The sequence below is a fragment of the Camponotus vicinus genome, unplaced genomic scaffold, assembly GCF_025532165.1.
Source record: "Camponotus vicinus isolate PSW18456_S1 unplaced genomic scaffold, iyCamVici1.0 SCAF_1, whole genome shotgun sequence".
NCBI lineage: Eukaryota > Metazoa > Arthropoda > Insecta > Hymenoptera > Formicidae > Camponotus > Camponotus vicinus.
This window is the reverse complement of record NW_028141945.1, coordinates 33,476,362-33,502,060: the sequence shown is the minus strand read 5'-3', so window position 1 is coordinate 33,502,060 and position 25,699 is coordinate 33,476,362. Positions and strand designations below refer to the sequence as shown.

Genomic DNA, 25,699 nt, shown 5'->3' with positions numbered 1-25,699 from the left:
AAAGACGATATCAAATATAGCATGCAACTAAATCGTTTTGTTTTTCGTCTATTGGGTATCTGGCCGTGCATGGAGACCGAGCCATCGTTTTTCGAAAATCTCTGCAGGATCTTGCTCATCCTGGGTTGCTATTTACTCCTCGGTTGTGAGTTAATTCCGACAATCTTGTACGTAATTCTCATCGAAAAACGTACACGCGTCAGACTGAAACTTATATCGTCCGTGATGTTTACGATATTAGCGGTGCTCAAGTACAGCAGTCTGGTGTTTGGTCAGAACCAAATGAGAAACTGCTTGATGCATGTGAGGGACGATTGGCAAAATGTCGCAAGTGCGAGCGCTCGTGACTCCATGATTTACAGGACCAGGACCGCGAGACGTTTGCTCCTCTTATGTGGTATATTTATGTACTCTTCCGGCTTGTACTTTCGAACGGTAGTGCCATTGAGCAAGGGAAAATCCATTAACGATCGGAATATTACGATCAGGCACTTGCCATGTCCGAGCTATTTCATTCTCTTTGATGGGCAGATCAGTCCCGCCTATGAAATTATGTTTTTCATACAATTCTTTTCCGGATTTATAAAATATACCATCACAGTAGCCATTTGCAGTCTCGCCGCGCTCTTTGCTATGCATCTATGCGCGCAGTTGAAAATATTAATGATGTTAATGAACAATTTGATAAACGAACCCGAAGAAAAAAATCTGAATAATAGACTGGCCGCGATTGTGGAACATCAGACCAGAATGCGAAAGTAAGTTTTGCAATATCTATCTTCTTCAGTTTATTTGTTTATATGAAAATCTGTGAAGCTTTCTTAATCAACTTAAATTCCATTTCTATGGAAATGAAATTTTCTTAAATCAATTAAATTTTCCATGAATAATTAATTTTTTTTATTTTATTAGTTTTTTATGCTCTTTTCTAATATAATAGGTCAACAAAGCTTCCTGATAAAAATCTATACCTTGCGCGCATCCCTTTATAGTTTCTTACAATTGGTGCAGAATACTTTGCAATACACAAGCCTGTTAGAAGTGATGGGATGTACGATAATCGCATGCCTTCTAGGACACGATATTCTTACGGTGCGCCTAGATAATTACATAAAAAGATCACACTACTTTACATTTGTATAAAATATGTGTTTTATTATTTGTAAAATTGTAATTACGTACGTTAAATTTATATATGTATATATATACATATATATATATATATATATATATATATATATATTTAAATATATGTATATATACATACATATAAAAGTTTTTGACTTTATATAGGAGTGGGAAGATCAAAATGTTATAGCTATGTTTTCATATCTCGTTCTATTGACATCAATTGGATTCAACATTTTTATTTTTTGTTTTATCGGTGAACAACTCTCTGTAGAGGTATGTTTATTATATTACGGATCCAAGTAGCATAGCTGTGACGCAAAAAGTGAGACGTCAATCTTTTTTTCCAATTATTAATTTTATTTATTTTAATTTAATTTTATTTATTTGATGTATCTTAATAAAAATAGGGAGAAAAATTGGCACTAACAGCGTGTACATTGGCTTGGTACCGTCTTCCGGATGCGAAAGCACGGGCACTGATTTTAGTCATAGCCATGTCGAATATTCCTACAAAACTAAAAGCCGGAAAGTTTATCGATCTTTCTATCAAAACATTCGGTGATGTAAGTAATAGGTTTACTAGTAAAAGATGATTAACAATATATACATATATATCGCAGTGATTAACAATATATGTATCGCAAAAATTTTTATAAACTCAATCTCTTTATTAGTAATTTTTTAATAAAGTATCGATTTATGAAGATTCAACGCTTTATAAAAGGATTAAACTTTTTAAAAAAGTTAATTTTACACAAAAATCTTGCAACATGTATAATATATTATATTTTAGGTCGTTAAAACGGCTGTTACATACTTGAATCTTATTCGAAAAGTAATGGAATAACTAATTCTCAATATGTATATACATATACATGATTATATGTACAAAGTACTTGATTTCCTTTTAGATTCCATATAAATTCTTCAATAGAATTATTAATTATTTAATAGAGAAAAATAGTAAAATAGTTATATAAAATGGAAACAACATTTTCTTATTACAAATGCATATCCTTAAATATTTTTCGAAAAATATAAAATGTCTTCTCGTGTGGGTTCGAATATATTTTACTTATAGGATGATACATTATATATCATTAATATGTATTTAATTTAATTTTTCATTTTTAATTTTTCATTTAAAAGAATTGGTACGTAAACACACAGAAATTAATATAAATTATTACACAAAATATTCTTTTTAAATATAATAATTATGAATTATCATGTCACATATTTTATATCGGAATTGTTGTTGATATGATCCTATATTTTTTAACGTTGACAGTTAAAATAGTCATTAAATACATGTAGAACAGTTGAATATACACTGTCATCAAATGATCAATACATTTGCCTGCCATTTTTTCCTACCAAGAGCTTGCTATTTTTTTCTCTCTATTTTCTCGCATTTATTGCTTTCTAAAGTTGAGACTTCCTTGAAGTTTAGACTTCCTATCACGTATTTCCTTCTTCGAATAAAAACATCCCCAACGTTCGTAATTTTTCCACGATATACAACAAAGAATAATCGCTGTTTATGCTACCGATCCCTCTCTACTTCCGTTTCCGTCAAAGACGCAAGCGCATCACCGCTTGAGTTTTCAGCTTCATGACGATGCGATTAGTTTACTAGCAACGTCGCGATCAAATGGATCATCAACTCACGCATATAAATACTTTTCATCATGATGACATTAAGCGCACAGTACAAGTGACGCGCGGTGTCTTAAATTTAATTGGCGTGTGGCCATCACGTAGTACTCCATCCGCGCTCAAGATCATCAAAATAAATCTGCTCAGGATTTTATGCCAAGCCCTACTATATGTCGTTTTCGTGTCAGGTGGGCTGAAGATATTTTTTAAAGAATTGAATATGTATCATCGCCTGAAAGTAATCGGACCTATGTGTAACATATTGATGACCATACTCAAGCACATTGCGCTGATTTATCAAGGCAAACGACTCAAAGACTGCATTAGACACATTGAAGAAGACTGGAAGAAAGTAAATTCAATGAAGGATGATCGCAGGATTATGGTGGACAATTCAAAAATCGGTCGCAGTCTGGCGATCCTTTGCGTAACCTTCATGTACGGTAGCGGATTCTCGTATCGTACGATCCTACCATTGTCACGCGGGGTCATTGTTACACCGCAGAACGTGACAATCAGACCGTTGCCATTCGATGGCTACTACCTGTTCATCGATCCACAGAAAACGCCGGCTTACGAGATCATTTTCATTATACAGCTTCTCTCCGGATTCGTGCAGTATTCGGTAACCAGCGGTGCTTGCAGTCTGGCAGCACTCTTGGTGTTGCATACCTGTGGCCAATTAAAGATTCTTATCACCAGAATGGAAGATCTTACACAGATCGAACAATTTCCCGATAAAAATACCAGTCGAAAATTGGCAGCTATCGTAAGGCAACATATCAGGATTAAGAGGTATAATTGTTAAATTGAAAGAAATTTTTATAATATTCTGTTTTGTAAAAAAATAGAAATACAAAATTAATAAAATTAATATTTTCATATATATATATATATATATATATATATATATATATATATATATATATTAATATATTATTCTAGCTTTTTGAAAGAAGTAGAAAAAATTTTGCAATATACATGTCTGGTAGAAGTAATTGGATCCACATTCCTCTTATGTATTCTTGGTTATTATATAATAACGGTATGCCAGACAACTTTATAAATAAATATCGATTTAAAACCAAATATATATACATATGTACATACATATTTAATTAACGTTAGAGAATATATTTGTAATACGCGTTATATAGGAATGGGGAGATAATGGCATGATGCCAATTGTAATCTACACTACAGTTCTTTTAACGTTTACCTTTAATATTTTCATACTGTGCTTCATCGGTCAGCTTCTTACAGATCAGGTATTGATCAAGTATTTAATAAAAGTGACAAGAATCACTGATCTGTTATCGATTACAGAGCATAAAAGTATATATTACTTCCTCTACTCTTGATTGGTATCGCATTCCTCACAAAACTGCTCACGGTCTTATTTTAATAATCGCGGTATCTAGTATACCTATTAAAATCACCGCGGGAAAATTTATGGATCTATCTCTTAACAGCTTTGGTGCTGTAAGTGTGTGAAATATTTTATTCGTTAACATTACCAAAAAAATTTAAATCTTTTAATAATTCAATATTTCGAATTAAGGAATATGCAATTACACGCTTTTCAGATCATGAGGACATCAGTTGCATATCTAAATTTACTACGTACGACAAGTTGAAAAATTAATTAGATAAAGAAAAGAAACTTTATTCGTAAAAAACGTAGGATTTATATTTAATACAAATAGCAAATGTTTGCAATGACACTAATTGACGGAAGCACAAAAATTTCATTATATTTATATACTCGAAATTCAATATAAAATCGTTCTTTATATTTGTATATTTAGATTTGTATTTTTTGTATATTTAGATGTATTATCGTTATCTTTTATATAATTTATAATTAAACGAGATATTTTCTCTGTTATATTAGAATATACATTTTTTAACAATCAATAATAAATTACAATATTTAATAACATTTAATGACTCATATGATGTTTTCATAAAAATACATACACATTATATAGAATTTAATCCTATATAATAAATACATTATTTCTTTTAGAGCATAAGTTTAATGCCATTGATGCATACGTATAAACGATTATGATCTTATATTTGATAAAAGTAGAATTTTGCAAAACATTTGCTTATCCTGCAATATTTTATATTTTTATATTCCGCTTTTATTTGTATACGGTTATGCTGTTAAACATAGAAAAGTTCGTTATCGATGTCAAAGACATTTATCGTATCCAAGTTTCTTTCTAAATTTTTAGTATGCCATCATAGGATTCTAAATACATCATCTCAGTGATGATTTACAGTATTTACAGTATTTACAGATTTACAGTATTAGGTTGATCGACGTATTCAACGCTATTCACATATGTCACAATTGGAGAGCATATTAATGAACAATTTGATGAACGAATCTGACGAAAAAAAGAGAAAATTTGGAAAAAAAATTGGTCGTGGATATGGAATACTAAATCAAAAGTAAGTCTTGGTATGTTTATTTTATTTATAAATTATATCTATAATATTTTTTATAAGTAAAATTTTTCAACTTCACTTTTTGTAAATTCTTTAATTTACTAGTATTAAAATTAAATAATTTATAAAAAATAAAATTGATTAGTTTAGCTTTTGAGAGACTCGTATCTTTATTTATTTCAATCTACTTTCTTGTTCATTTATTTGTATTCAATTTTATATTTGTAGAATTTTTATAAAATCGATCTCTCAAATTTTGTATGAAGTTGATATACATAACGATTAGTAATTTCATATAAAATTAATATATCATATTCTATACTTTTCTATTTTGCTACATTTTTCTTATTACATATGTTAGAAATAAAAAATTTTTCAATAATTTACATTTTGCATGCCTCTTTATCTCATTCATCATTATTTCATTACCTTTCTGAAGAAAAATGCCATTTAAGAATTATCATGTTATGTATCACGCAATCTCTATATGATTCTTCATATTTCAACCTTGTATTTTTTACTTAATCTGTAGTAAAGTAGTCATTGAGCACGGAACACGTGCATCGTCATCGAAAGATCAATACTGCTTTTCTCCACCGAGGTTGCTATTTTTTCTCTCTATTTTTTCGTACTTTCTAAAGTCACTGCACGTCCGTAACTTTTCAATACCTCCTTTCTCGAACATCCTCGACGTTTGCAACTTTTCCGTGATTACAGATAATTGCTATATCTACTACCGATTTCACTTCTCTTCCGCTTCTAGAAGACGCAAGCGCACTGCCGTTACATTTCCCGCTTCATATCAGTACGTTAATCAGTTCTTTAGCAACATTTGAATCAAATGGACCGTCAAGCACATACTATTCATAGAAACGACATTAGACGCACCGTGCAAGTTACGCGTTATGTTTTAAATTTGATTGGCGTATGGCCATCGCAGGACAATTCGTCCGCTTTCAGGATCGCCTGGATAAAAATGCTTAGAATCCTATGTCAGGTTCTACTGTACTTTATCTTCGTGCCAGGAGTGCTGAAAATGTTTCTCAAGGAGAGGAATACGCGTCGTCGCCTTAAAATGATCGGTCCTATGTGCAACTGTTTGATGGCCGTGTTGAAGCATGCGGCGCTAATTTGCCGAAGTGACCGCATCAAGGACTGCATCAGGCACATCGAGGAAGATTGGAGGAAGTTGAATCTGGCGGAAGATCGCAGGATTATGATGGGCAATTCGAGAATCGGCCGTAGTCTCGCGATCCTCTGCGTAGCCTTTGTCTACGGCAGCGGATTTTCGTATCGCACAATTATGCCCTTGTCACGCGGAGTCATCATCACGCCGCAAAATGTAACGATCAGGCCAATGGGATTCGACGGTTACTACGTGTTCTTCGATCCGCAAAAAACACCTGCTTACGAAATCGTCTTCATTATTCAGTTTCTTTCTGGATTCGTGCAGTACTCGATAACCAGTGGTACCTGCAGTCTGGCAGCTCTTTTGGTACTGCACGCATGTGGTCAATTAAAAATTCTTATCGCCAGGATGAAGGATCTTACGCAAATTAAACAGTTTTGCGACAAAAACGCTAATCAGAAATTGGCGGCTGTTGTGAGGCAACATATCAGAATTAAGAGGTAATTATTGCGATCGTTTACGCCAATTAAATTGTAAAATCTTTTTAAAGATTGCTTTTTGAATTATATTAATAAAAATAAAATAGTATCATTAATATCATCTTAGCTTTTTAAACAAAGTAGAAGAAATTTTGCAATATACATGTTTGATAGAAGTAATCGGATGTACGTTCATCTTGTGCCTTCTTGGATATTATATAATAATGGTATGAAATTTATTTTAAATAAGTACAATATTATATACAAAAATTGAAAATACAATTAACAGTGCAAAAGATATTTTTGACGCGCGTTTTATAGGAGTGGGAAACTAAAAATGCAGTATCTATGATGACATATACTATACTTCTTTTAACATTCATCTTTAATATTTTCATATTGTGCTTTATTGGCGAGCTACTCACGGACCAGGTATTAAGCGATAATAGTTAATACAAATAGCAAAAGTCGTTGATTGGTTTCATACGATTGTAGAGCATGAAAATGTACGTTACTTCTTGTACTCTCGATTGGTATCGCATCCCTCACAAAACTGCTCGTGGTCTCACTTTAATGATCGCGGTATCTAGTGTACCTATTAAAATCACTGCGGGAAAATTTATGGATCTATCTCTCAATAGTTTTGGTGCTGTAAGTGTTTCCATTTCATATATTTCTCATATATGTATTTCTCATATATAATTTTTTTAAACATTATAGAAAAAAGCATTGTCTTGCAAATCTTAATTAACGAAATATTAAATGAAATATAATTACGTTATTTTAGATCGTACGGACATCAGTGGCATATCTAAATATATTACGGACAACCAGCATTTAAATAATAAAATTTCAGTTAAATAAAGGATGTAGAACCATTTGTAGAAAATTTAAACTGAAATCTATAAATTTTTGCCGAATGTAAATAGTACTGTTTGTAATATTAATTAAACGCAAACACAAACATTTCCGAATCTTTTCTTCTCATTTCACTAGAAATTTTATATGTAAATTTATATTTTCTTTTACATTTGTATATTTCTTATAATTATATTATAGTTGTTATTTAAAACTTAAATTAAACAGTATCGACGTAACAAATTTCTTATTAACAAGTGATGAATAATATTTTACTTACATGACATACTGTTTACATAATAATATATAGCACAAAATATTATTCCTTTTCAATCGTAAATTCAAACTTGAAAATTACCGTATGGAGTATGACGGTCTTTTCTTTGCTCGTCAATGGTATATTCATCCGGAAATTTGATTCGTAATATTTTTCTCATATACCCCTTTATTACGCGCAGCCGTTTCGTGCACGCAAGCGCATTGTTCTTACTGCAGAAAGAGAGAGACCACCTATAATTACAAACACCTGTTCAGTCGTGCTCGAGCTTCTAATCTTGTCTGACCATCTGTTACCCGTAAACCCGAAATAACGTATGACGAAATTAATGAAAATTCTCAACAGTCAAAAAAGAGACGTGGCAAACGCGAAATTCACGATCAAATTCATTACGTATAAAATTTTAACTTAATAAACATTAATTAAATAAAAAATACTAAATTATTAAAATACCATCAGAAATGAAGCTAATCACGGGACGTTCGTCAAAAACAATTCAAGAAAACGAAAATCATTTCAATTATGCGGTACAAGTAACTCGTATTATTCTGCAAATGATCGGTGCATGGCCGATACCGAAATTCGCATCCAACGCGAAAAAAATTGCGATCCGTTTGCAGAACATTTTTTGCTATTTTTTATTTGCATTTATTCTTGTACCTGGTCTTTTATTAATATTTCTGAAAGAACGCGACTTCAAACGGAGGGTCAAGATAATAGGACCTCTTCTAAACTGTTGGATGGGTTGTATGAAATATAGTTTATTCATTTATCGCGCGAAAAAAATCCAATTGTGCCTGGAACAGGTACAACAGGATTGGCAGAGTACCGTCAATTGGAACGACCGAAAAGCGATGCTATACAAGGCGAAAATAGGCCGAAAATTCGTCATCTTCTCCGCTGTCTTCATGTACATCGGCGGGCTGTCTTATCGTACCATTGTGCCGCTCTCGAAAGGACGAATGTTGACGCCGATGAATACTACGGTAAGAGCTCTCTCGTGTCCCAGTTATTTTGGCAAGTTCGACGAGCAAGCCTCGCCGGCGTACGAGATCGTATTTACCCTGCAATTCTTCGCGGGAATGCTCACCTATTCGGTGACATGCGGCGCGGCCGGACTAGCGGCATTTTTCATCATGCACATTTGCGGACAGCTGAGTGTCTTGATCGGCAAACTACAGCATTTTAATAACATAACGGAGCTGGAGGATCGAACTGTTGCGACTTTGTTGGCCAATATTGTGGAACATCAAATAAAAGTAAAAAAGTGAGCCTATAAAGTGATTAAGTGAAGGAGGGAGGTTTTCATATAAATAAATTTTTTTTAATTTTTGTTACAAGTGAAAAATAATCATAAAATATAATTGATATAACACATAATTTTTTTATGTGTTATGACTATTTTTCAGTGTATAACTGTTCTATAATTTTCTTCAAATTATAATATATTTATTATAATTATTATGAAAAATATTGTGGAAAAAATTTTAATATTGCAAATTAGATAAGCTATAGTGATTTTTTATTTCTAACATTATTAATTATTTCTTAGAATTGTAATAGTGTTCTAAATGAAAAATTGCATAAAAATATTATCACTTATTAACTAGATAAATTATTCATTTACAGTTTTTTGAAACAAGTAGAAGAAGCTATGCAATTCATATGGTTAGTGGAACTAGTAGGATCTACTGTAATCTTATGTTTCGTAGAATATTACGTTATTATGGTAATCATGAAAAATACTTTCCACGAAATTTTGCATAATCAATTTGATGTTGATTAAATTAAATTAAATTAAACATTTTTAGCTCTAATATAATATTCATTATCAAATCGTTATATTTTATATTATAATTATAGATTTATATAATAAAATTCATTTATTATATTAATTGTATAGGAATGGGGAAATAGCGATTCTACAGCCATGTTAACTATGTTTACTCACTTTGTGATGCTCATATCTTTTACTATTTCCATTTTTACTAATTGTTATGTCGGTCAACTTTTGACAGATCAGGTATTGCAATATTTGCATTATTTTTGCTGTGAAAATTTAACACCAACGTTGTCAAACACTGTCTAAAAATATATAATCGATAACTGTAATAGAGCATCAAGGTTGGATTGATAACATCTACGATAAATTGGTATTGTCTTTCATATAGAAGGGCTCGTTCTTTAATCCTGATAATGGCGATTTCTAATATTCCGGTAAAAATCTCTGCAGGTGGAATGATAGAAATGTCTCTACCCACATTCAGTAACGTGAGTATAAAACAGTATAAAAGTTTGTCGTTTTTGTTTGCCAACCGTAAATCACGAAATCTGTTTTGTTTCTTCATAGATTATCACAACATCGATAACGTATTTTAATTTACTTCGAAAATTTATCATGTGATATCATATTTTCAATGAACCTTCTATGACTTAGATATAATATGAGATACTTAAACATTTAATATGTAATTGTAATTATTTTTGACACAAATAGACAAGATTTGCCAATGAATATTTCTTTTTTTTTCATTTCATTTTTCCACTTTTATCAATGATAGGTTTCATAAGAAATCAGACGCAGTCTTCTAATTAATTTACTTACTAAAATCTAATTTTAGATATGACATGACTTGACTTCTTATGTCCTTAATAATTCACGTAAATGATATAAAATTTATCGGGTATTAATCCATTTATAAGGTCTAATCTATGATCTGATACAAAATAATATTTTCGTAAACCAAATAATTTTTGGGGCTCCGTGAATCGATTTTATAATTACTTGTGGCAAAAAATCGCGCACACGCAAACTCCGTAGTACTGAACTTCTAACTGTGCCGAACCACTGTGATTGCAAAGATGATTCACCCACGCAGACACAAGACTGTGTATATAATGTACTCGTAGCTAACAAGTTTTATCGTAGTTTCATCTGTCAGTCGTAATCGTGCAATCTTCTCGCGAATAAATAACGGAAGAGAATCCGTTTCTTTTGTCGCCAATCCATATCATGTTCGAACCCGCAGATTTACACAACGCTAAATATGAAGTGATAAGATATATCGCAAGTGCATAGGTTGATCTTAGGGTTGATCAACGTGTGTTGCTTACTGCTGTCCTTTAATCTAATACCGTGGGTATTGTACATGTTTCTGATCTTGGATACGTTCAAGAGCGGACTGAGGATGACCGACACACATTGTTTTTATATTATGGTGCCCCTTATGTATTGCACCCTTATGTTACGGGAAAATAGCATCAGAAAATGCGTGAAACACATGGAGAAGGACTGGCAAAATGTCAGAGATGCGAACGATCGTAAAATTATGCTGGATCGAGCGAAAGCCGGGCGTTTTATTTTGATTTGCACCACTATTTCTATTCGCCAGCGGCTTTACTTACCGTCTGATACAGCCGATATTTCGCGGCAAGATCACCGTCAATAGGACATCACTATCAGACCGTTAGTACACGGCCATTATTATTCTTCGATCTGCAGCTCAGGTCCCGCTTACGAAATCATGTTCTCGATACATTTACTGATCGGTATCTTCGTATATGTCATTATAGCGAGTGTTTGTGGCGTCACCGCATTGTTTATCATGCACGCTTGCGGGCAACTCGAGATGCTGGCCACTTGGCTTGAAAATCTATCAAATGAGGCTCAGTGATCGAAGAGTCATGTGCTCGAAGATTGGCAACGATTATCCTGCATCACATAAGGATACGTAGGTAAGCAACTCAAATTATTTTGCATCTTATGTTAATTTTTAATTTATTAATAATAATTTGTTAATAACCAATTTAATTTTTCTGCATTTACAATTTTTTCTCTTTATTTAAAAATTAATTATTTTATACTTTTGAAGATTAGCTCTGGAAGTGTTTATTTGTTAAGTATTCAACTTATTGTCAGAAAAACTACCATTTATATTGGATCATTAATCTTATAATTCGAGACAGTTATAATAAAAATGTTTTATTAACTTGGAAAAAATATCTTTAACAAATATGTAATATTAGAAATTATCCGATGCGATATCTATCTATATATATATATATATATATATATATATATATATTGTATATTATGCATATACGTTTTATTTAATCTTTTTAGGTTATCAGAACCGCGATGGTGTATTTAAACTTGCTGCGGACAGCCACTGTGTAATCGCGTAATATATGTATATATATATATATATATATATATATATATATATATATATATATATATGTATATATATATGTAATATTATACATATTATATAAAATTATATTTATTTATATTATATAGAACATGTATTTGTAATTCAAATTCTCCATATATTCGTCCATTTTTGTTTTTATTCCAAAGATTTTTATTATTATTCTAAAACACTGGTATATTCACCCATTTATCATTTTAAAGAATTATAATATAATATGTACATATTTTAATTATTTATCAAAAAAAATTACTAATAAAATGATTGCACAGTTATAAAGTAATATTCAATATAATTTTTAATCATTCTTCAGCATGGTCCGCAAACTATTATAAAATAAAATTCAAAAAGAGATTTTCTTTTTCGTCATATACACATTACAAAAATCAAACCACCGTCATCAGCGTATGCATGATCTCTTTCTATGCGATTTTCTAAAATGAGATCCAATCCAAATATAACTTTCTTCTGCACCAAGGCTATTCTAAAAAGTACATTACAGAAAACAGCTTTGAAAAACAAAGAGTACATTGTATCCCTTTCAGGTAAAAGAAACACGAAGAACATTTCTCACGCAGGATATTGGCAGACGCCATTTTGGATCATCGACTAATTAAAAATGATTATCATCGATTAATTATATATACAGGGTGTCCTAGACCACCCGTACACGCCTTTTCTTTCAAAAACTAAGCATTTTAGAGAAAAACGTTTTCGACAAAAATTGTATGGTTTTGAGGGGAACATAAGATGGTGTCATTGGTTTGATCTTGGATGGCATCGTTAAGGTGAGATCAAGGACACCTTTAATTTCTTAAATGGAACCACCTACTTTTTATTGCATATTCTTATAGCTTATGTCGAGAGCTTTCCAAAACACTATAATAAAGTATTTTTTCATCAAGTACTTTTCGAGTTATAAGGCTTGAAATAATTTCTTAATTTTACATAAACCATAAAATATCTAGTAAAATATTCATTTTTCGATTATCTTACCTTAATACTTTTATGTACAAAATAATGAGAGGAATCGATTGGTGTAAAGAAAACACAATTGTTTCGAAAAAAAAATGTAATTGTTAATTGCAAATTACATTTTTTTTTTTAATAGTTGTGCGGAAAATGCAAACTTTTTGTAATTCATGAACAGTAACAGAAATAGTTCGAGAGGAATATCATTCCCTCTTATGATCTTATGAAAGTCAATATGACTATAAAATGCACCCCTTCATTGTCTTGATATGGTTGATCGCATAACTATTCCTTGGGAGGAAAACTATAAAACGGCGCAGTCGTATTTAACTTCTCGCGCATGTATATCTTTGCGCAATCCTTTCAGTAACTACTAAGCTTCCGCGCTTTAACGATGTATAAAGATCCTACGCAAGATTCAAACGTTGTCGCGTCTATTTACGATAATGAGAAAGATATGCACATCAGCCTCCAGCTAAATCGCTGGATATTAAGATCGATTGGAGCCTGGCCAAAATCAGCAAAAACCTCATTGATAGAAAGATGCGTTTATTTGCTAATAAACGTGATTTGTAGTAGTCTCATTGGTTTCTTGTCCATACCCTGCGCTGTTTATATGGTGCTGGAAGTTGATGACACGTATCATATCGTGAAGATCTTCGGACACCTGAGTTTCTGTCTGATGGCCATCGTTAAGTACTTTTCGCTGATCCTCCGCGAAGATGATATCCGCAGAGGTATCGAGCACATCAAGAACGATTGGATGAATACTCGATATTATGACGATCGGATGATTATGATTAGGAGTGCAAAATTCGGCCATCGTCTCGTGGTGATATGCTCATTCTTCATGTATGGCGGAGCTGTATTTTATTACCTCGCCGTGCCATTCATTAATGGCAAGATCACGGAGGATGACGGAAATTTAACGTATAGGCCTCTGGTGTACCCAGTTGCCAAAGTAATCGTCGATGTGCGATACAGTCCCGTCAGTGAAATTTTCTTCTGGGTGCAATGTTTGTCGGGTTTTGTTACGCATTCTATCACTGCTGGTGCATGCAGCGTAGCGCCCGTATTCGCCATGCATATTTATGGCCGCCTGGAGGTTCTAGTGCAATGGATCGAGCATTTGGTGGACGGCAGAGAAGACTTTCGCGGCACTGTAGACGAGAGATTGTCGATAATTGTGCAGCAGCATATTCGAATCTTAAAGTAAGTTATTTCGTGAATGGTTCTCTTATATATTTCTTGAGAACAAAAAGTAGCGTGACAATTACACACACGACATCGAATAAATTTTGCATTTTGCTTTGTACCTATGAATATAAACATTCGTATTATATTTTTTCTGCTTTATATTTTTTCTCTCCAAAAGATATTATTAATATATAATAATTAGAAAAAATATATTTAAAATACAGATAAATAATATTTATTCTAAGTCTCTATAAATCTCATGTATAAAGTATTTTATCCTATTATTTTATCAAAAATATATTTATGTAAATATATTTAAAAACTTTTATAAATATATTTTTATATATTAAATATTATGTTTTATATAAAATTATATAAAATTATATAAAATTAATTTATATTATATATATATATATATATATATATATATATATATATATATATATACATTATATGTATTATATATATACATATTTGTATATATATTATATTTTATATTATATTATGTTTTATATTATATTTTTATATTATATAATTCAAAGATATGAATCATGGATAATTTCACTGGTCAAACGATAATAATTAAATTATTAATTAACATTTTATTTAAAAAATCACATTTTTTATCGAATATTGTTTTACGCGATAATCGATGTCTTGCAGTTTTGTATCGCTAATGGATAAAACACTGCGTGAAATATCTATCGTGGAAATAACGGGATGTACATTAAACATGTGCTTTCTAGGATATTACACTATTATGGTATGCATAAAGTACATACCACAAAGCGCACCATCTATTTCACGTAATAACAAAGTTTACAATAACAGATACAACATATTTAAATACAAAAATCTATATGTTACAGGAATGGGATAGTAGTGAACCTGCACGTTATATAACATACATTGTTTTGCTCCTATCTCTTACATTCAATATTTTTATTTTTTGTTACATTGGCGAACTTATTGCCGGACAGGTATAAATTTCATTCTCGAAGTATTTCTTTGCATCTTTAATAATGACATAATGACAAACCATATAATTGTATATCTTCACAATAAATTAATTCAATAAAAGAAATATTATAGTATTTATACAATAATAACATTTGAAAAAATGCACGTTTTTATTTTTTGAAGAATAAAACTTTATTGGCAAGCGTAAATATGCTTATAGAAAAATTTTTACGTACATGTGCACTTTTTTGAACTGTTGAATTATTAAAATAATTACAAAAACGTATTTATAGAAGAAATTTTATTGATTTAAGAAAATAAAAAAATCAATTCTATGCAAACAGTGCAAGAAGATCGGTGAAGTCTCGTACATGATCGAATGGTATCGTCTACCAGGAAGAAAGAGTCTCGCTCTTGTGTTAATCATCGCTATGTCCAGATCGTCTATCAAATTTACTGCCGGAAATTATTTTGAGCTGTCTCTCAGTACTTTCGCTGATGTAAGTATACAATGTCAATATCTATTAAATTTATTCGTGAATATATATGGCTTACATATCCATATATTGATCCAATCAATAGGTTGTTAAAACATCCGTCGGCTACTTGAACATGCTACGCACATTAACTTAATAAAATTTATTATATATATGTGTAGAGAAATTATTGCAATTGTCGATTTAAGTTTAATGTCAATTTATTCTTATTGGAAAAAAAAATAAAATATATGTAAATGCCAATTTTTATATATATATAATATAAATAAAAAACTTATGTATCTGCATATATTAAAAAATATTCGCTTAAAAAATCTAATGCACTTTTTATATCTTCTTCTTTTTATATCAAATCTTTTTTCATCAAAGTCTCTTTTGTCGCTAAGCATTTTTATTGCATGATATAAAATTAAATAAAATTGATCAAAAATTTGAAAAATCCTTCAAAGATTAAAGAAATAAGATTTACAGCATTTACAATACCCGTATTGCAGAAGTAATTTGTGTAATTAAGTAACAGCATGGACTATACAATGTAGTTTTAATCAACATTATATTCACAAAACGTAAAACTTGCATATATTGATCGCTTTTTCCCCTTTATCGTCCGAAAACCTCAAGCTCCTTCTTCTCTTAGACCAACTATATTTTTTAAAAAAACAGCGCAAGCACTGAAAAAAAAGCGAGCTCTGCATTTCTATTGCAAAGACTGTCGCTCAATAGTTCGTGAACGTTCGAGTCAGGATCATGTCGCGCTTCTTCCGCGTGTTCCCAACGCACAACATCGCATATAAACAGCACTGCGAGTACAGTATTCAACTAAATCGATGGTTCCTCAAACCGATTGATCGCTGACAAACTACTGTCACACAGCATCCAGATCGTCCGTCATTCTTTGATTGTCTTTACAATAGTGCCCTGTGTACTGTATATCTTGTTCGAACCGGACATGCATTTGAAACTAAAAGCTTTCGGTCCGATGATACACTGGCGGATGGATGATGCGAATTATTGCTCATTACTGTTTCGTAGCTACGAGATACACAATGCATGAATCATATGCGCGTCGATTGACAAGTCGTAAAAAACATATATGACCGCGAAGTGATGCTGAGGAACGCCAAGTTTGATCGATTCGTCCGGTTTCTGTGCGGTTTTCATGCAGGGTGGCGTCTGTTCCTACAGCATCATCACTGCTCTGACAGCAGGGATCATTCGTATCAATAATATCACCATAGCGATGCATCAGCTGCCGTGTCCATTCTACACGGAACTAGTAGATGCCAGATACAGTCCAGCAAACGAGATCGTAGTTGGTCTCCAATTACTATCAACTTTATATAATACCATCACGATTGATGTACAAAAATCCTATACGAATTCGAAAGTCCTCACGTCTAGTAGCGTTTGTAATATTATGTATTGTATATAAATGCAAGCAAAAACATTTCCAAATCTTTTATTCTCATTTATACTAGAAATTTTATATGTAAATTTATTTTCTTTTACATTTGTGTACTTCTTATAATTATTATAGTCGTTATTTATATTTTAAAATTATAACTTCAATGAAGCAGTATTGACGTAACAAATTTCTTATTAACAAGTAATGAATCAATACAACTTACAAACAAGTAATGAATAATAATATATTTTACTTACATGACATCCTATTTACATAATAATATGTAACACAAAACATATTATTCCTTTTCAATCGTAAGTTCAAACTTGGTAATTATCGTATGGAGTATGACGGCCTTTTCTTTGCTTGTCAATGGTATATTCATCCGGAAATTTGATTCGTAATATTTTTCTCATATACCCCTTTATTACGCGCAGCCGTTTCGTGCACGCAAGCGCATTGTTCTTACTGCAGAAAGAGAGAGACCACCTATAATTACACACACCTGTTCAGTCGTGCTCGAGCTTCTAATCTTGTCTGACCATCTGTTATCCATAAACTCGAAATAACGTATGACGAAATTAATGAAAATTCTCAACAGTCAAAAAAGAGACGTGGCAAACGCGAAATTCACGATCAAATTCATTACGTATAAAATTTTAACTTAATAAACATTAATTAAATAAAAAATACTAAATTATTAAAATACTATCAGAAATGAAGCTAATCACGGAACGCTCGTCGAAAACAATTCCAGAAAACGAAAATCATTTCAATTATGCGGTACAAGTGACTCGCGTTATCCTACGAATGATCGGTGCATGGCCGATCCCGAAATTCGCATCCAACGCGGAAAAAATTGCGATCCGATTGCAGAACGTTATTTGCTATTTTTTATTTGCGTTTATTCTCGTGCCTGGTCTTTTATTAGTATTTCTGAAAGAACGCGATGTCAAACGGAGGGTCAGGTTAATAGGACCCCTTCTAAACTGTTGGATGGGTTGCACGAAGTACAGTCTATTCATTTATCACGCGAAAGAAATCCAATCGTGCCTGGAACAGGTACAACAGGATTGGCAGAGCACCGTCAATTGGAATGATCGACAAGCGATGCTAACCAAGGCGAGAATAGGCCGAAAGTTCGCCATCTTCTCCGCTGCCTTCATGTACATCGGCGGGCTATCTTCCCGTACCATTGTACCACTCTCGAAAGGACGAATGTTAACACCGATGAATACTACGGTAAGAGCTCTCACATGCCCCAGTTACTTCGTCAAGTTCGACGAGCAAGCCTCGCCGGCGTACGAGATCGTATTTACCCTGCAATTCTTCGCGGGGTTACTCACCTATTCGATGACATGCGGCGCGGCCGGATTAGCGGCATTTTTCATCATGCATGTTTGCGGACAGCTGAGTGTCTTGATCGGCAAACTGCAGCAACTTAATGACATGACGGAGCCCGAGGATCGAACTGTTGCGACCTTGTTGGCCAATATTGTGGAACATCAAATAAAAGTAAAAAAGTGAGCCTATAAAAATGATTAAATGAAGGAGAGAAGTTTTCATAAATAATACTTTTTTAAATTTTTGTTACAAATGAGAGATAATCATAAAATATAATTGATATAAAACAGAAAATTATAAAATAAAATTGATATAAAACAATATTTTTTTATGAGTTATGACTATTTTTAAGTGTATAACTATTCCATAATTCTCTTCAAATTATAATTATTATGAAAAATATTGTGGAAATTAGATAAGCTATAATGAATTTTTATTTTTAACATTATTAGTTATATCTTAGAATTGTAATAGTGTTCTGAATGAAATATTGCTTAAAAATATTATCAATTATTAACTAGATAAATTGTTCATTTACAGTTTTTTGAAACAAGTAGAGGAAGCTATGCAATTCATATGGTTAGTGGAAATAGTAGGATATACTGTTCTCTTATGTCTCGTAGGATATTACATTATTATGGTAATCATGAAGAATACTTTCCACTGATTTGCATAATCAATTTGATGTTGATAATTATCAAACAGAAATTTAACGCTAATATAATATACATTATCAAATCGTTATAATTTATTATTATAATTAAATAAATTTATATAATAAAATTCATTTATAATGTTAACTGTATAGGAAAGTAGCGATACTACAGCTGTGTTAACTATGTTTGTGATGCTCATATCTTTCATTACTGCCATTTTTACTAATTGTTATGTTGGTCAACTTTTAACAGATCAGGTATCGCGCTATTTGCATTTTTTGTTGTGAAAATTAAACACCAACGTTGTTAAGTACTGTCTAAAAATATATAATCGATAATTATAAAAGAGCATCAAGGTTGGATTGATAACATCTACGATAAATTGGCACCGTCTTTCGTATAAAAGGGCTCGTTCTTTAATCCTGATAATGGCAATTTCTAATATTCCGGCAAAAATCTCTGCAGGTAGAATTATAGAAATGTCTCTACCCACATTCAGTAACGTGAGTATAAAACAATGTAAAAGTTTGTCGTTTTTGTTTGTCAACCATAAATCACGAAATCTGTTTCATTATTTCATAGATTATCAGAACATCGATGGCGTACTTTAATCTGCTTCGAAAATTTATTACGTGATTTCATATTTTCGATAAACCTTCTATGACTTAGATGCAATATGAGATATTTAAACATTTAATCTGTAATTGTAATTATTTTCGACACAAATAGAGAGACAAGATTTGCCAACGAATATTTCTTTTTTTTTTTTCATTTTATTTTTGCACTTTTATCAATGATAATTTCCATAAGAAATCAGATGCAAAGTCTACTAATTAATTTACTTATTAAAATCTAATTTTACATATGTATTTAGATATGACATGACTTGATCTCTTACTTCCTTAACAATTTACGTAAATGACATTAAATTTAACGGGTGTAACCCACTTGTAAGATTTATAATAATATATAAATATATAAATATATATATATATATATATATATATATATAATTTTAATATACATATCATATATTTGCTGATATATAAAATGTAATATTGAGAACAGATAATATAACGTTTCCACGTCTGGCAAAGCTAATAAAATATTAACTCGTTCGACAAAAAAATTGATTAATCTAAACTTTATTTTTTATGTTTTAATACACAGAGCCTAATTTCTTATAGTTATCTAAACTTTATTACAATTAAATTAATTTATCAAATTAATTATCTAAAAAACTACATTTAAAAGAAAACAAATTGTATTACATTTTTACAATATATTAACTTATAAAATATATTGTAAAATTTAGCATGCAGCAAGTTAAAGAAACTATAAATATACTATTTCTATTATTTTCCACTTTCTCTCAAATGTTCACACTGACGTAATTTGTATTTTATTAAAAAACACAGCTAATAGCAATCATTATCTTTCGTAAAATACGAAACACGATTTTTGCAAGATTATTATAGATATTCATAAGTAAGATAATAATTATAATATTTAATTAAATTTTTAGCTTTTGACTAATTAATTGAAAATTAAATACCCGCAAAGAATCTACGATTACCATATTTTTTAGGTTTTATAGTGATACAGCTTTTATTCCTTGTTATATCTCTCCTTCATTATACATATTCTCTAAAACACAAAGTTATAAATCACTTTCTCATAAAAAGTATCAATTATTTTTCACGTTTACGATTTAATATGTAATTTGATGTAAACCGTTTCGCGTATTTCTTTTTCAAGATTGTGGACAACTTAACTTGCAGCTACGCTCAACGTGAAATGTATCTTTTCCAAGATGTTTCGCTTTTCCAATCGGTTTAACATAGTAATAATCGCATTTTTTAAAAACTCATCTACGAGAAATAAATTATGTAATTTTATTCTATTATAAATCATTTAATCATATGAAGTTTTCGATATACTTGCAGAATTATGTGATTTATAATACAATAAAATTATTAAGCTTATTTTTATAATTAACCGAAAATTCAATCAATCTTAAATAAAATAGAAAAATCTATCTTAAATATAAAAATAGAAATTAATAAAACAAAACTGTAACATTTTATTGTCAATAAGATATAATTTTTTAAAATTATATAACTTCTTAAGCTTTCATCGTTTTACCGAAACATTTCCAAGAATTATTTAATAGATATAACAACGTGTATGACAGATTGTAGAAAAAATAAAACGTGTAAATACATAAATATAAGACACAAAAAATAAAATAAGAATGTTTGAATACTTTGTATTAAAAAGTTCGCATATTTTTCTTCTTATTCTGTATTTATACATTACAATTAACGCAAATTTAAGAAAGACTCATTCCATTTTTATACTATTTCATATACGCGCGAATTATATAAATACATATTATCTTTACCTTGTGTATATATGTACATATTATAATCTATGTTACTTTAAGGAAAAAATCTTCAATCTTTATGGAAGATTCACGGAAGGCACCCAAAAGATAACTCTGCAAAAAATGCAAATCTCGTATATCTAATTCATGAACAGTAGCAGAAATAGTTCGAGAGAAATAGTCTTTCCTCATCTTAAGTCAATATGATTATAAAATGCACCCTTTATTGTTCTGATGTAGCTGATAGCATGACAACTTATTTCTTGAAAAAAAAGCTACGCGAAACGGCGCAGTCATACTTTACTTCCTGCGCTTGTATCTTCGCACCTTTTTAATAGCTACCGAGATTCCGCGCTTTAATGATGTACAAAAATGTACAGAAATCTTCACGTCTAGTACCGTTTGTAATATTAACTAACGCAGGCACAAACATTTCCAAATCTTTTATTCTCATTTATACCAGAAATTTTATATGTAAATTAATTTTTTTTTACATTTGTACTTATACTTCTTATAATTATATTAGAGTTGTTATTTATAACTTAAAGTTATAATTTAAATGAAACAGTATCGACGTAACAAATTTCTTATTAACAAATCAATCATAATATTTTACTTTCATGACATGCTGTTTACATAATAATATGTAGCACAAAACATATTATTCCTTTTCAATCGTAAGTTCAAACTTGATAATTATTAATATGGTGTATGACGGTCTTTTCTTTGCTCATCAATGGGGTATTCAATCCGGAAGTTTGGTTCGTAATCTTTTTCTCATATATCCCTTTATTACGCGCAGCCGTTTCGTGCACGCAAGCGCATTGTTCTTACTGCAGAAAGAGAGAGACCACCTATAATTACACATACCTGCTCAGTCGTGCTCGAGCTTCTAGTCTTGTCTGACCATCTGTTATCCATAAACCCGAAATAACGTATGACGAAATTAATGAAAATTCTCAACAGCTAAAACAGACGTGGCGAACGCAAATTTCGTGATCAAATTTATTACGTATAAAATTTTAATTTAAGAAACATTAATTAAAATACCAAATTATTAAAATACCATCAGAAATGAAGTTAATCACGGGACAATCGTCGAAAACAATTCGAGCGAACGAAAATCACTTCAATTACGCGGTGCAAGTGACTCGCGTTATTCTGCGAATGATTGGTGCATGGCCGATCCCGAAATTCGCATCCAACGCGAAAAAAATTGGGATCCGTTTGCAAAACGTTTTTTGCTATTTTTTATTTGCATTTATTCTCGTGCCTGGTCTTTTATTAGTATTTCTGAAAGAACGTGACTTCAAACGGAGGGTCAAGTTAATAGGACCTCTTCTAAACTGTTGGATGGGTTGTATGAAGTACAGTTTATTCATTTATCACGCGAGAGAAATCCAATCGTGCCTGGAACAGGTACAGCAGGATTGGCAGAGCACCATCAATTGGAATGATCGAAAAGCGATGCTATCCAAGGCGAGAATAGGCCGAAAATTTGCCATCTTCTCCGCTATTTTCGTGTACATCGGCGGCCTGTCTTTTCGTACCATCGTGCCGCTCTCGAAAGGACGAATGTTAACACCGATGAATACTACGGTAAGAACTCTCTCATGCCCCAGTTACTTTGGCAAGTTCGACGAGCAAGCCTCGCCGGCGTACGAGATCGTATTTACCCTGCAATTCTTCGCGGGGTTGCTCACCTATTCGGTGACATGCGGCGCGGCCGGACTAGCAGCATTTTTCATCATGCACGTTTGCGGACAGCTGAGTGTCTTGATCGGCAAACTGCAGCATTTTAATGACATGACGGAGCCTGAGGATCGAACTGTTGCGACTTTGCTGGCCAATATTGTGGAACATCAAATAAAAGTAAAAAAGTGAGCCTATAAAAATGATTAAATGAAGGAGAGAAGTTTTCATAAATAATATTTTTTTTAATTTTTGTTACAAATGAAAGATAATCATAAAATATAATTGATATAAAACAGAAAGTCATAAAATATAATTGATAAAACAATATTTTTTTATAAGATGACTATTTTTTAGTGTATAACTATTGTATAATTCTCTTCAAATTATAATTATTATGAAAAATATTGTGGAAAAAATTTTAATATTGCAAATTAGATAAGCTATAATGAATTATTATTTCTAACATTATTAGTTAGAATTGTAATAGTGTTCTGAATGAAATATTGCTTAAAAATATTATCAATTATTAACTAAATAAATTGTTCATTTATAGTTTTTTGAAACAAGTAGAGGAAGCTATGCAATTCATATGGTTAGTGGAACTAGTAGGATCTACTGTACTCTTATGTTTCGTAGAATATTACGTTATTATGGTAATCATGAAAAATACTTTCCACGAGATTTTGCATAATCAATTTGATGTTGATTAAATTAAATTAAATTAAACAGAAATTTATAGCTCTAATATAATATTCATTATCAAATCATTGTATTTTATATTATAGATAATTATAGATAATTATAGATTTATATAATAAAATTCATTTATAATATTAAATGTATAGGAATGGGGAAATAGCGATTCTGCAGCCATGTTAACTATGTTTACTCACTTTGTGATGCTTATATCTTTCATTATTTCCATTTTTACTAATTGTTATGTTGGTCAACTTTTGACAGATCAGGTATCGCAATATTTGCATTATTTTTGCTATAAAAATTAAACATCAACGTTGTCAAGCACTGTCTAAAAATATATAATCAATAACTGTAATAGAGCATCAAGTTTGGATTGAAAACATCTACGATAAATTGGTATCGTCTTTCGCATAAAAGGGCTCGTTCTTTAATTCTGATAATGGCAATTTCTAATATTCCGGCAAAAATCTTTGCAGGTAGAATGATAGAAATGTCTCTAACCACATTCAGTAACGTGAGTATAAAACAGAATAAAAGTTTGACATTTTTGTTTGCCAACCGTAAATCACGAAATCTGTTTTGTTTCTTCATAGATTATCACAACATCGATGACATACTTTAATCTGCTTCGAAAATTTATCACGTGATTTCATATTTTCGATAAACCTTCTATGACTTAGATGCAATATGAGATATTTAAACATTTAATCTGTAATTGTAATTATTTTTTACACAAATAGAGAGACAAGATTTGCCAACGAATATTTCTTTTTTATTTTTTCATTTTATTTTTCCACTTTTATCAATGATAAATTCCATAAGAAATCAGATGCAAAGTCTACTAATTAATTTACTTACTAAAATCTAATTTTTATTTTTACATATTTAGATATGACATGACTTGATCTATTACTTCCTTAACAATTTACGTAAATGACATTAAATTTAACGGGTGTAACCCACTTGTAAGATTTATAATAATATATAAATATATATATATATATATATATATATATATATATATATATAATTTTAATATACATATCATATATTTGCTGATATATAAAATGTAATATCGAGAACAGATAATATAACGTTTCCACGTCTGGCAAAGCTAATAAAATATTAACTCGTTCGACAAAAAAATTGATTAATCTAAACTTTATTACAATTAAATTAATTTATCAAATTAATTATCTAAAAAACTACATTTAAAAGAAAACAAATTATATTGCATTTTTACAATATATTAACTTATAAAATATATTGTAAAATTTAGCATGCAGCAAGTTAAAGAAACTATAAATATACTATTTCTATTATTTTCCACTTTCTCTCAAATGTTCACACTGACGTAATTTGTATCTTATTCAAAAACACAGCTAATAGCAATCATTATCTTTCGTAAAACACGAAACACGATTTTTGCAAGATTATTATAGATATTCATAAGTAAGATAATAATTATAATATTTAATTAAATTTTTAGCTTTTGACTAATTAATTGAAAATTAAATACCCGCAAAGAATCTACGATTATCATATTTTTTAGGTTTTATAGTGATACAGCTTTTATTCCTTGTTATATCTCTCCTTCATTATACATATTCTCTAAAACACAAAGTTATAAATCACTTTCTCATAAAAAGTATCAATTATTTTTCACGTTTACGATTGAATATGT

The 25,699-nt window shown here is 30.8% G+C and overlaps 4 protein-coding genes and 1 pseudogene across 7 annotated transcripts; all 5 read left to right on the top strand.

Moving 5' to 3' along the window:
• The first annotated feature begins 21 nt into the window (after positions 1-21).
• LOC145962600 (odorant receptor 4-like) lies at positions 22-1,978 on the top strand. Its single transcript, XM_083083806.1, has 5 exons — positions 22-758; positions 993-1,092; positions 1,294-1,404; positions 1,539-1,694; positions 1,925-1,978. Exons 1-5 carry the CDS (start codon positions 22-24, stop codon positions 1,976-1,978), a joined length of 1,158 nt encoding a protein of 385 aa, XP_082939932.1.
• An 807-nt stretch (positions 1,979-2,785) lies between these two features.
• Positions 2,786-4,515, top strand: LOC145962609 (odorant receptor 4-like). The gene is made up of 5 exons (XM_083083819.1): positions 2,786-3,585; positions 3,736-3,835; positions 3,948-4,058; positions 4,117-4,272; positions 4,377-4,515. Exons 1-5 carry the CDS (start codon positions 2,786-2,788, stop codon positions 4,425-4,427), a joined length of 1,218 nt encoding a protein of 405 aa, XP_082939945.1. The 3' UTR covers positions 4,428-4,515.
• Positions 4,516-6,050: 1,535 nt separating this feature from the next.
• LOC145969570 (uncharacterized) lies at positions 6,051-16,034 on the top strand (annotated as a pseudogene). The gene is made up of 14 exons (XR_014438199.1): positions 6,051-6,879; positions 6,986-7,085; positions 7,180-7,290; positions 7,354-7,509; positions 7,646-7,691; positions 8,438-9,260; positions 9,623-9,722; positions 9,897-10,016; positions 10,109-10,286; positions 11,023-11,728; positions 15,037-15,136; positions 15,243-15,353; positions 15,678-15,833; positions 15,916-16,034. The product of XR_014438199.1 is annotated as an uncharacterized LOC145969570 (transcript).
• Positions 16,035-17,776: 1,742 nt separating this feature from the next.
• LOC145962502 (odorant receptor 10-like) lies at positions 17,777-20,013 on the top strand. Of its 3 annotated transcripts, none has more exons than XM_083083610.1 (5): positions 17,777-18,477; positions 18,646-18,758; positions 19,120-19,219; positions 19,388-19,492; positions 19,583-20,013. In XM_083083610.1, exons 1-5 carry the CDS (start codon positions 17,953-17,955, stop codon positions 19,844-19,846), a joined length of 1,107 nt encoding a protein of 368 aa, XP_082939736.1. In that variant the 5' UTR covers positions 17,777-17,952; the 3' UTR covers positions 19,847-20,013. The 3 variants fall into 3 exon arrangements, with proteins under 3 accessions (XP_082939736.1, XP_082939726.1, XP_082939716.1); XM_083083600.1 differs by having other exon boundaries at positions 17,777-18,758; positions 19,583-19,738; positions 19,818-20,013; XM_083083590.1 differs by having other exon boundaries at positions 17,777-18,758.
• Positions 20,014-22,642: 2,629 nt separating this feature from the next.
• LOC145962563 (odorant receptor 10-like) lies at positions 22,643-24,662 on the top strand. The gene is made up of 5 exons (XM_083083749.1): positions 22,643-23,501; positions 23,870-23,969; positions 24,162-24,281; positions 24,374-24,529; positions 24,609-24,662. The coding sequence occupies exons 1-5, from the start codon at positions 22,696-22,698 to the stop codon at positions 24,660-24,662; spliced, it is 1,236 nt and encodes a 411-aa protein (XP_082939875.1). The 5' UTR covers positions 22,643-22,695.
• The last annotated feature ends 1,037 nt before the right edge of the window (positions 24,663-25,699 follow it).

What these genes read in the sequence shown, in the direction of transcription:
- LOC145962600 (XM_083083806.1), top strand. Translation starts at nt 22, where the DNA reads ATGCAACTAAATCGTTTTGTTTTTCGTCTATTGGGTATCTGGCCGTGC. An exon ending in CATCAGACCAGAATGCGAAA is followed by an intron (nt 759 to 992) that starts GTAAGTTTTGCA and finishes ATCCCTTTATAG; the next exon opens with TTTCTTACAATTGGTGCAGA. An exon ending in TAGGACACGATATTCTTACG is followed by an intron (nt 1,093 to 1,293) that starts GTGCGCCTAGAT and finishes GACTTTATATAG; the next exon opens with GAGTGGGAAGATCAAAATGT.
- LOC145962609 (XM_083083819.1), top strand. Translation starts at nt 2,786, where the DNA reads ATGGATCATCAACTCACGCATATAAATACTTTTCATCATGATGACATT. An exon ending in TTGGTTATTATATAATAACG is followed by an intron (nt 3,836 to 3,947) that starts GTATGCCAGACA and finishes CGCGTTATATAG; the next exon opens with GAATGGGGAGATAATGGCAT. An exon ending in CTCTTAACAGCTTTGGTGCT is followed by an intron (nt 4,273 to 4,376) that starts GTAAGTGTGTGA and finishes CACGCTTTTCAG; the next exon opens with ATCATGAGGACATCAGTTGC.
- LOC145962502 (XM_083083590.1), top strand. Translation starts at nt 17,953, where the DNA reads ATGAAGCTAATCACGGAACGCTCGTCGAAAACAATTCCAGAAAACGAA. An exon ending in TAGGATATTACATTATTATG is followed by an intron (nt 19,220 to 19,387) that starts GTAATCATGAAG and finishes TTAACTGTATAG; the next exon opens with GAAAGTAGCGATACTACAGC. An exon ending in GTCAACTTTTAACAGATCAG is followed by an intron (nt 19,493 to 19,582) that starts GTATCGCGCTAT and finishes TAATTATAAAAG; the next exon opens with AGCATCAAGGTTGGATTGAT.
- LOC145962563 (XM_083083749.1), top strand. Translation starts at nt 22,696, where the DNA reads ATGAAGTTAATCACGGGACAATCGTCGAAAACAATTCGAGCGAACGAA. An exon ending in GTCAACTTTTGACAGATCAG is followed by an intron (nt 24,282 to 24,373) that starts GTATCGCAATAT and finishes TAACTGTAATAG; the next exon opens with AGCATCAAGTTTGGATTGAA. An exon ending in CTCTAACCACATTCAGTAAC is followed by an intron (nt 24,530 to 24,608) that starts GTGAGTATAAAA and finishes GTTTCTTCATAG; the next exon opens with ATTATCACAACATCGATGAC.